Source organism: Tinamus guttatus, unplaced genomic scaffold, assembly GCF_059628265.1.
Source record: "Tinamus guttatus ecotype Peru unplaced genomic scaffold, ASM5962826v1 Tinamus_guttatus_pri_ptg000287l, whole genome shotgun sequence".
Lineage (NCBI taxonomy): Eukaryota > Metazoa > Chordata > Aves > Tinamiformes > Tinamidae > Tinamus > Tinamus guttatus.
The window spans coordinates 2695094-2706245 of NW_028288821.1; the positions used below are offsets into that span (position 1 = coordinate 2695094).

The following is an 11152-nucleotide window of genomic DNA, read 5'->3' on the forward strand; positions in this document are numbered from 1 at the left end:
ACGCGCGGGACACTTCATTTGCATGCTCCCTGCGCCGCGCGAGGCTTGTCGGGAAGGACCGGCGTTTGAAGCGCGGCGCGGGCGCGGCGGCAGGAAGCGCGGCGGCCATGGCGGAGCCCGAGCTCGAGCTCGAACCCGAGCAGGCGGAGCGGTACCGGAGGTGAGTGGGGAGCGGGACAGGGGAGAGGCGGCTGGGAGAGGCCGGGGCCCAGGGCAGCGGCGCCGGAGGAGGGGGTGGCTGGGTTGGTCCTAGGGCAGAGGAGGGGGCGGCGGGGCCGGGGCCGGGTGGCGGTCGGTGCCGGCGGGGCCGCAGTCGGTGCCCCGTGTCGCCCCGCAGGCTGGTGAGCGGCGCCAAGGCGGCGGTGGGCGGCGGGAATCTGGAGGAGGCGCTGCGGCTCCTCCGCCTGGCGGCCGCCATCCGGCCCAGCGAGAAGCTGCGCGCCCGCGTGCAGCGCGTGGAGGCGGCGCTGGCCGAGGCGGCGGCGGCGCGGCGGGAGGAGGAGGATGGCGGCGAGGAGGAGGAAGGCTTCGTGGACGTGTGCGGCAGCGGCCTGCTGCTCTACGGCGAGATGCACGAGAAGCTCTTCCAGCACCAGCGCGAGGGCGTCGCCTTCCTGTACCGCCTGCACCGGGAGGGCAGGCCCGGCGGCATCCTGGCCGACGACATGGGCTTGGGCAAGACCGTGCAGATCATCGCCTTCCTCTCGGGGATGTTTGATGCCGAGCTGGTGCAGCACGTGCTGCTCGTCATGCCCACCACGCTGGTCAGCAGCTGGCTGGCAGAGTTTGCCCGCTGGACCCCTGGCCTGCGAGTCCGGGAGTTCCACGGCACCAGCAAGACGGAGCGCACCAGGAACCTGGAGAAGGTGCAGAGGAGGAACGGCATCATCATCACGAGCTACCAGATGCTCATCAACAACTGGCAGCAGCTCGCCAGCAGCAGCGGCGAAGAGTTTGTCTGGGACTACATCATCCTCGATGAAGCTCATAAAATCAAGTGCCCGTCGAACAAGACGACCAAGTGCGTGTACGCTATCCCTGCGCGACACCGCCTCCTCCTCACAGGCACCCCTGTGCAGAACAACCTGCGGGAAATGTGGTCCTTGTTCGACTTTGCCTGCCAAGGCTCCCTCCTAGGAACAGCCAAGACATTCAAAATGGAATATGAGAATCCTATTACGAGGGCGAGGGAGAAGGATGCCACTCTAGGAGAGAAAGCTCTGGGACTTAAGATCTCCGAGAACCTGATGACCATCATAAAGCCGTATTTCCTCCGAAGAACTAAGGAAGATATAAAAAATACTTGTAACGCTGACAGAGTGGATGCTCCTGTCCCTGAGGATCCAAGTGCAAATAGTGCTCCTGTTATGCCATCTCTTACTAGGAAAAATGACTTTGTTGTGTGGGTGTACCTGGCGCCAATACAAGAAGAGATCTATAGGAACTTCCTCTCTCTGGATCATTTGAAAGAAGTGTTGATGACAAGCCGGTCACCATTAGCAGAGCTGACAGTCTTAAAGAAGCTGTGTGACCACCCCAGGCTTCTGTCTGCAAGAGCATGTATCCAGCTGGGTTTAGAAGGACATGAAAACTATGAGCAGGATGACAGGAGTGAAACAGGTTTACTTCCAGGAGCTAACAAAATCGATCAGCTCCCCGAAGAGACTGTGATCCAGGAGTCTGGGAAAATGCAGTTCCTTGTAGGACTTCTAGAAAGGCTGAGAGATGAGGGACACCAGACGCTGGTGTTCTCACAGTCAAGGAAGATGCTAGATATCATAGAGCACGTTTTGTCCCGCAGGCAATTTAAGATCATGCGTATTGATGGAACAGTAACCCACTTAATGGAGCGGGAGAAGCGCATTAATGCGTTTCAGAATGACAAGGACTACTCTGTCTTCCTGCTCACTACGCAAGTTGGTGGCGTTGGTATAACCTTAACAGCAGCCAGCAGGGTGGTGATCTTTGATCCCAGCTGGAATCCAGCTACAGATGCACAGGCTGTGGACAGAGCTTATAGGATTGGGCAAAAAGAAAATGTAGTAATTTATAGACTGATTACCTGTGGTACTGTGGAGGAGAAAATATATAGGCGCCAAGTATTCAAGGATTCCTTAATAAGACAGAGCACTGGTGACAAAAAGAACCCATTCAGATATTTTTCCAAACAGGAACTAAGGGAGCTTTTCATACTAGAAGATACTCGAACATCTGCAACTCAGATCCAGCTGCAGTCGCTACATGCCACCCAACGGAAAACTGATGTGCAACTGGATGAACATATCGCTTATTTGCACTCTCTGGAAATGTTCGGTATTTCTGATCATGACTTAATATATACAAGGGAAATAACTCAGGAGGAGCAGGCTGAGAGTGAAGAAGCCCATCAGTACATTCAGCGGAGGGTTCAGAAAGCCCACGAGCTCGTTCAGTTAGAGTCTCAGCTTAGAGACCAGAGGAATGGGCCATGGCCAAGAGCGCCAGAACCGTCTTCCCAGCCAAAGAAGAAGTCTCCAGGATTGAACAACATGAATAACTTTGTCTCACCACCAGTAGTTGCTAGAGTTGAAAATGAAGCTATAGATCTTACAGAAGATGAGGAAGTCCAAATAGCTAATGTCAGCTCTAAAATGACAAGTCTGGTTATTGATGAAATAGATGAAGAGAAACTGGCACAAGATGTGTCCAGTGTGGATACTAGCAGCAAGATAGTGAAACAATCCAATATAGAAGAACATGAGCAAAACCTTGGATTGAGCATTAGGCTGTCATCCTCTGGACTTCACCCACTTGACAGGGAGAGTCTGAGTCTTGAACAGAAACAGCCTTCTCCTGCTTCTCTTGTATATTCAGATAGCTTGACTGAAGAAGGGAATGGTCTATCTGGACAGTCTCGGGGCTCCTGTGATGAATCTGATATGGCTGATGGTCCTGAGACTGTAGAACCGTTGGACCAGGTAACTGAACCACTTGCTGGCTTGGAGAGAGACGGGAATGCTGATGGGGCTGCAGCACCACTGAGATTATCAAATGTTGCCCCGGAAGTCCGTACTAGGATCCAGAACTCTCATGCCAGCTTGGAGGCTATGTCTGCATCCTCTCTCCAGGATCAAGTTGACTTCAATCTCGTCTTGGAAGAGTCTGCAGGTGGATGGCAAGATGTCTCAAGTGGGGACCGATCACTGGAGAATCCAGAACACGCAGAGTTTCAAGGAAAAGCAGAAAGAGCTTGTCAATCTCCAGAGACAAGTTGGGCACGTGAGAACAATAATTTTGGAAACTCCTATCACACACCTGAAAAGTATCTAAATAACTCCCTGCAAGGGGATGAAGACTCAGGGGAAAGCAGTGGTGTCCTCACTTTTAGTAGAAAGAAGTGCGTACAGAGAATTGCTTCTGACAGTGAGGATGAAAACCAGTCACTTGTGATCTTGAAGGAAAGTAAGTCTGATGAGAGGCCCTATCACCTGAGCAGCCCTCCACATCAATTTTTGGAAGGAATCAATGCGTCCACTCCTAAATATGACAGAAGTATAGCAAAAGCTATCTCTTCTCCCCAGATAATTAGTTGTGGGAACAGGTCTACAGCTTCCAGAAGATCTATAATCAACATAGTGGTGGACCAGGTTGAAGATATTGGAGAAATTATAGGAGCCACTGATGAGGAAGGAACCACTGATGAAGAAGATGATGCTGAAGATCAAGAGGATGTTATAGAAGAAGAAGCTGAAGAGTGTAGTGGGGAGTCTGCTGAGACCGAAGAAGAACCAGCTGGAGAAACACTTGATACAGTTGGGGAATCCTTCCATCTAGGTTGCACCCAGTCTGAACAGTCTGAAGCGAGCGAGACGGAGTCATCTCAGGATGAATCCACCGGTGATGCTGAACTTCAGTCTGGTGAGCAGATAGATTTCTTCTCCCAGGAAAGAGTCTCCCAGAAAGACACTGGTCGGAGTTCCTCTTCTGCCTTAGATAATTACAACACCTTAATAGATTGTGGGAAGAAACTGAAGGATGAAGGAAAACTACAGGAGGCGCTGAACTGTTTTCTGCAAGCTCTAGACATAAAACAGGGAGATCCTGAAGTTATGCTTGTGACCTTAAACTTGTATAGACAGCTAGCCCAGAAATGAAATGTGTGCCTTTATATGTTTTATGTATGTCTAAACTGTATCACTGGTTTAAACTATCTTGAGGATGACAACTGCCTTAGAAATTTCTTCTTTCATGTTATGGAACTTGCAGTTGTGATGAGTGTACAACTTCAGCATTTCTTCCTCTGTGAGGAAGCAGTGCGAGAATTGGGTATCTGTCCTTACTCTTTAAGTGCTGGGGATGGGACTTCATGGTGGATTCGGTTCACTAAGATAAAAACATTTCATATTCCTGGTTGTTTAATAAAACACTTCTTCTATGCCTCAATGATTCTCCAAGCTTGCAGCTTTGGCTTTGTGTTCAATGAGTCTTCAGCTATGGTTCTACAGCAGCATAATGCAGTCTGAATTTAAGCAGCTGTAACTCTTTCCAGAGCTACTGCTCTTTGCAGGGCTACTATAGCCTTGATTTTGGTTGGTCTGAGAATGCACTTTCATAGCAGCCTATTTTGGCATGTAACACTTACTTGCTGTAAGAAGTTTGCTGCTACGAGTCCTCTAGGCGATGGAGGCACATTGTCTGCCTCACGTCAGGTCTGACCCTAAACGTGGCGTTGCAGAAACCCTTCTGCTCGAATCCCTACAAGACTGTAGCTGTAGAGTGGTTACAGAATGACTGGAATAGCAATTGAACCTTGACAGATGCAAGGTAAGAACATGTTGGACCTTTTTGTATTGCTGCCGGAGCACAGGACTTCAAAGGAGCCTAGAATTTGGTCTTGTACCCATCCAAACCCAACCACCTGGAGTAAAATTGAAGCCTGTCCTTATAAAGGAGGTGGCAGGAGGGGAAGGGTTGGGGGGAAAGGTGGTTTCCACAGTTTGGGGTTGTTTTTCTCTGGCAAGGAAGTTCTCCGGTGTTCCTCCTATGTGCAATCCAGCCGCAGTAGAGAAATATTGTCCCAGGCTCAATGGAACTATGAAGTGGGTTGCTATTTCGGGACTTCAAATTTAAAATGAGAAGAGCCTTGTTCTGGCTCTTAGTAGTGCTCTTAGTATCTGTTATGATACTTGTTTATCTTGCTTCTCTGACATGTATACTCTTTTTCCCCATGAGGTAAACTTGGCCGGGGGAAACTCACAGTTGTAACCAATTCCAGCATATTTTTCCTTGTGATAGCATAAGAATTTTAATGCTTTCTCATGAGATATATATATATATATTCAATATCACAATTGCCTTCTCTATTAGTGTAGAAGGAGATTTTTCACTCCATACTGAGGGTGTGTTTGTGTGTGGGTTGTTTTGTTTTTTTTTTTCCTCTGCTTCCAGTTTCTGGATGAGAAACTGGTCTGAATTTAAATCTTTTCTGCTCAAAGACCTTTCAAACACAAACAACGATCCTGTTGGACCAGAAGAAAATGGGCTGATACTTTTGCTAACAGGTAGAACCTTTGTATCCTGTAAACAAGTCATTTATTAATAGAACATCCCATAAATGAGGCCCATCTGCTCTTCTGCTACTGACAGGTGTGTCTAACCATCTTAATAAAATACTAACAAACACAGAGCCTTACAAACAGTGGTTGGCCTCTGCAAACATGCAATTCTTCAAACAATGCCACCACCCAACTTATTGGCATAGGAGAAAAGGCCTGCCTTGGTTTCAGTGTCACTTTATTATTATTATTTTTAATCTTGGAAGAGACTTTCTTTTATATATACTTAAGGGCTCAGAGGTAGGGACAAAACATACTCCATGACTTCAGGCTGCACACCTGCAAATAAAGCCGAAGTCTGTGAGTAGATAGCTCTCAAAGCAATGTCACAAACTACCATCTCATCAGGAAGAGAATTGATGCCCTGAAATATCTATTGCCAAGAGTAGTAGGCTTTTTTTTTTTTTTTAAATTAGGTGGACAACTCATCGCCTCTGCAACAGGAATAGCAAGAACTAGTCAGCAAGACTAAAAGCTTCAAATGCTGAAAACTATTGCCAGACCTTTTCAAGGAGTGCTCTGCCTCTGTGTATGACCTTGTTCTCTGCTGCCTCTAACCTGTGCCTCCTGCCAGAAGGGCAGGATTAGCCGTTTCAAAACGTGCTGCTGGTTACGACCGTTCTGCTGCAAGGTTGAGGTGTCTGGGAAGCTCACAGAATTCAAGCAGTCACACTTTAATGATCATTCAGGCTTTATTTCTTGCCTTCCACCATGATAATGTGGTACCCAAACTTTGTTTTGACAGGAGGGTCTGTGTATACAGGCTTGTCCATGCTGCTTATGGGCAAAGCAAATGCTGCATCCTGGAAAGGTCCCACCATGGAACCTCTGGTCATCCAGCCCAAGTCTCCCTGGAAGGAAGAATCAGTAAGGTTAAGCTCGGAGAATATAGTTGCAAAACGTGTCTCCTTAGCCCTTCCTGCTAAGGAGACACCTTATGAGACATGGGGACCATTCATTCCAGTGAGTGTTTGGAAGTCTCAGTGTCTGCAGTGTGCAGCCCTTCATACAGGGGAGGATGACACGGGTGAATGCTGTGGTTCCTCTCCAAAAGTGATGGCTGGTAAGAACCAAAGCAGGGCAGCCCCCTGCTCTTAACAGGGCTGCTGTAGGGCTTGTATGCTGCAGCTGGGCCTTTCTGCTCTCTTGGCTTTGTGCATGTAAAGGAAACAACGTTCATCTTGCTTCTCCTATTCTTTCTTCTATCAAATGCCTCTCCACAGGCACAATATTCCTCCGTCATCCCTCTCTCATCCCACAGCTCTATTCAATGCCTATCCCCAAATCCTAGTGCTGGGGGCTAGTCTGAATTAGGGGACCATGTGCCTGGAAGATGCTGAGAGCTGGACGGCCTCAGCCCCAAGAGCTGTTTCCCTCAATAACTGTCTGAACAGGCATTGCTGATGAGTAGAGGGAGAGGCATAACTATCCTTAGGGCAACACTTGCTGACTGCTTATCTGAACAGGAGTCCCTAACCCCAGCTCTGCTGGCATGTGCAATCCCAACGCTTGTGCCTTTGCACAGCAGTCAAGGCTGCCCCTGGCACGGCTGCGGAGGCACCAGGGACATGAGGATGCTGTGTGTGACGGTTCTCAAACAAACTCTGTGGAGGTGCCTGGGGACACGAGGGGCTCTCAGGGATGCAGTGCTGAAACACCCCACGAAAGAGGCCGTTTCCCTGCGGAGTGCCTAGAGCGTGGGCAGCCGCGCGTACCCCTTGGCGGGCTTTGTCCTCGCTGTACTGCGCAGCCACCTCGCTGAAGCGCACGCCGGCCTTCAGCTTCTCCATGGCCTCCATGGCTTTGCTGTGTTTCTCACACAAGATGTGCCGAACCTGCAGGGCGAGAATAAAGCAGCGAGCGGGGCTGGGCTCCCCTCACGGCGGCAGCGCAAACCCGGGCATCCACGCGGGCCCGGGCAGCGTGTCCCCACCGCCCCGGCCAGGCCTCACCTTCACGGCGCTGCCGCCACCCTTGGGGCCCTGGGCCTTGGCCTCGCCGCCATCGCCACCTGTGAACGCAGCACCAACGCCCTGGTGGCACCTGCCACCCTTCTGCCACCGGGGCGCCCGCCTTGCTCCCTGTCTCCTTGCCAGTGCCGCTGTCCCCACCGCTCCCAATACCTGTGTCCCATTGCCAGTACCACCATCCCTGATACCTGTGTCCCATTAGGGCTACCACCATCCCCACCGGCCCTGGCACCGTGTCCCATTGGCAGTACTGCCATCCCTGGCATCTGTGTCCCATTGGTGCTACCGCCATCCCTGGTACCTGTGTCCCATTGATGGTGCTGCCCCCCGCCCCTCCCAATACCATGTCCCATTGCCGGTGTCGCCATCCCCACCGCCCCCGACAGCAGCGTCCCATTGCTGATGCTGCCGCCCTACGGGTACCCGTGCCCCCCGCCGCTCACCCTTGCCCCCCTTGCCGCCTTTCCCTTTGGGAGCCATCCTGCCGCCGCCCCGGCCGTCACCGCGCGCGTCCCGGCGTCACCGAGCGCGCCGGCGCCGCAGGGAGGCCCCAGGCTGCCCCCGTCACGCCGGAGCGCGGCCCGCGCTTCCTGCCGGCACCGCTGCCGCCAGCCCGGCTACCGGGGGCCCTCGAGCAGCGGCCGCAAAGCGCCCTGGCACCCGCCTGGGCCTGGCGCCTGGCCCCGGCCTGTCCCCCACACGCTGGGTCTGTCCCCAGCACCCGCAGCCTGTCCCTAGCGCCCTGAGTCTGTCCCCGGCACCCATCCTGCCCTGCAGTCTGTCCCAGCAGCAGCCTGGGTCTGTTCCCAGCCCTCTGAGTCTGTCCCCAGCACCCGCACTGCCTCCAGCGCCAGTCCTGCAGCCTGTCCCCAGCACCTGCCCACAGCTTGTCCCCAGCACTCCAGCCTGTCCCTAGCACCCCATTCATGTCCCTAGTACCCATCCTGCTCCAGTCCCCAGCCCTCCATGCCTGTACCCACCTCCCACCCTGCAGGTTGTCCCCAAATCTTCAGTTGTGTCCCTAGCCCCTTGAGTGAGTCCCCAGCACCGACACTGCACCCTGTCCCCAGTGCCCTCACACAGCTCACCCCCTGCTCCCCACACCTGTCCCCAGCACCCCAGCCTCCTTCCAGCACCCCAGTTGTGTCCCCAGCACCTCTGCCCTGTCTCCAGCTCCGTGGATTGCTCCCAGCACCCATCCCATAGCTCGTACCCCGCACCCCAGGCCTGTCACCAGGACCTTGAGTCTGCCCCAGCACCCATACAGGACCTGTCTCCAGCACCTATCCTGCAGCCTGTCCCCAGCACCTCAGCCTGCTGTAGCACCCCAACTATATCCCTAGCACCCACACTACAGTCTGTCCCCAGCACTCTCCTGCAGCTTGTCCCCAATACTTCACACCTGTCCCCAGCACCCATCCTACAGCTTGACCCCAACACCCCAGGCTTGTCCCCAACATCCCCAATGTGTCTGTCCCCAGCACCCACAGTGTAGCTTGTCCCCAGCTCCCTGAGTCTGTCCTCAGCACCCTATGCAGCTTGGCCCCTGCTCCCTATACCTGTCCCCAGCACCCCAGTCAGCTCCAGCACCCTCATGCAGCTTGTCCCCAGCACCCCGTGCTGGCCCTGCCACCCCCCTCTCCAAGAAGCAGAACACAAAGGCGGCCGTCAGCAGGGAGCACTTTACCAAGCTCAGGGTAGGGGTCTGAAATACAACATCCAGGAGAAAAAAACGTGGCTCCCCCGCCCTGTGCCCGCGATGGCACCGACACCGAGACTGAGCTCGTCATTGCCCGGCAGCAATGGCCTGTGGCACCCAGGCCCGCAGGCTGCTTTTGCTGCAGTGACACAGCCAGAGGAGAAAAAAGAAGGAAGGGAGGAAAAGGAAGGAAAAGGAAGGGAGGAAAAGGAAGGAAGGGAGGAAAAGGAAGGAAGGGAGGAAAAGGAAGGAAGGGAGGAAAAGGAAGGAAGGGAGGAAAAGGAAGGAAGGGAGGAAAAGGAAGGAAGGAAGGAAAAGGAAGGAAGGAAGGAAGGAAGGAAGGAAGGAAGGAAGGAAGGAAGGAAGGAAGGAAGGAAGGAAGGAAGGAAGGAAGGAAGGAAGGAAGGAAGGAAGGAAGGAAGGAAGGAAGGAAGGAAGGAAGGAAGGAAGGAAGGAAGGAAGGAAAAAAAGTTTTCTACATTCATTTCGGTGGGGAGAGGAGGAAACAAGCGGCTAGGGGTCAGTCTTGCCCTGGAACTCACAGGGAGGAGCTGATTCCTCGGAGCATGGAGGAGGACGCAGTTACGTGGCCTAGACCCTGGTGCAGCCAGGATTTCATCCCAGTACAGCTGGGAATGGGGGTTGAGACGTCTCTTATCGGATATGAAGGGCCCTGTTTCGCTAGCGACGCCACCGAGGGGTTTTTGCGCCCACGGGCCTCTCCCCGAGCCTGCTCATGGCCCCCTGCTCGCCCAGCCATGGGTTTCCTGAGCAAGTCATGTGCAAAATGCGCTCGGTCTCCGAGCTCCCTTCCCTTCGTGCACCCATGTCGGTGGCAGCTGCAGATGTCCAGGGCCTGTAGCGCATCCCACTGCCACACCGAGCCCTGTGCAGCTGGGATTGACGGCAGGAGGAAGAGGAGGAGGAGGGGGAGGAGGGTTGGGGGGGGCGGGTGCCAGAGTTTCCAAAACAGATGAAGCACAGAAATTTAGTATGATTTTTTTTTTCCTGAGTTTCGCAGCCTGGATCTGAATTACAGGCTTAATTTTGCAACCCCATGAGAGGGAGGGGAGCAGTGTGCAAGTCATGGGAGGGAAAAATAAAGGAAAAGAAAAATAAAACCAACTACAGGGAGAACTGAGCCTCTTTGAGGGTAACATCCAACACAAGCCCACGGGAGAGGATGGTTCCCAAGAGGTGTTTGCTCCCTCTAGGGCCCAGAGCAGCAGGAGGACAGTGGCATGTGGGCACCATCAGTGTGCAGAGCTACTGCAAGGGGCAGAGACTTTTCGTGTGCACCAAACCATCCCTGGTCCTTCCAAGGGATGGCTGTTGTGGGGCTGTGGTTGCAGCCACGCAACAGCACGGATGTAGGATTGGGTTTGGGATGCTGTGGTCCTGTCCTTTGCCTTCTGCTCCTGCAGAAGGGATGCTGGGCCTGGCTGCATTACAGTTCCTCAGGCACAGGAAGGCTGGAAACAGATACAGAAATCAAGTCTAATAACACCCTGTTTCTTCAGGAGTCACTGTCTGGCCAGTTCTCTCTTGCTCTGAGGATCGGTGAGTCACAACAGCCGCTGTCCCAAGGGAGACCTCCAGCATAAAAAGCCTCGTGGCGGAGGGGAAGCCATGGGACAGAGCAGCCAGGCACTGTGCCACCAAGTGCCATCATGTGGGTGCTCCTCCCCATGCAGAGCCTGCCAGATGGGACCCATGGCACCGCAATGGTGCCAGCAGTGTGTGTGGGCACCCACCTGGAATAAGCAGCTGAAATGAGCTCAGGGTGGAGAGTGAGCCCAGCCCGGCCCTGCCGGCTCTCCCAGGGGCCCCAAACTGCAGCTCCAGCTGCTGTTTGCTCAGGCAGCCTGGCTGGTCAGCAGGGCCCCGGT

General features: G+C 53.4%; 2 protein-coding genes across 2 annotated transcripts; one reads left to right on the forward strand and one right to left on the reverse strand.

The window, feature by feature from the left end:
- The first annotated feature begins 107 nt into the window (after positions 1–107).
- ERCC6L (ERCC excision repair 6 like DNA helicase) lies at positions 108–4418 on the forward strand. Its single transcript, XM_088527469.1, has 2 exons — positions 108–160; positions 338–4418. Exons 1-2 carry the CDS (start codon positions 108–110, stop codon positions 4131–4133), a joined length of 3849 nt encoding a protein of 1282 aa, XP_088383595.1. The 3' UTR covers positions 4134–4418.
- A 1849-nt stretch (positions 4419–6267) lies between these two features.
- Positions 6268–8056, reverse strand: PIN4 (peptidylprolyl cis/trans isomerase, NIMA-interacting 4). Its single transcript, XM_088527645.1, has 4 exons — positions 8008–8056; positions 7547–7605; positions 7310–7429; positions 6268–6445 (listed from the first exon to the last, which is right to left on the reverse strand). The coding sequence occupies exons 1-4, from the start codon at positions 8042–8044 to the stop codon at positions 6287–6289; spliced, it is 375 nt and encodes a 124-aa protein (XP_088383771.1). The 5' UTR covers positions 8045–8056; the 3' UTR covers positions 6268–6286.
- Positions 8057–11152: the final 3096 nt, after the last annotated feature.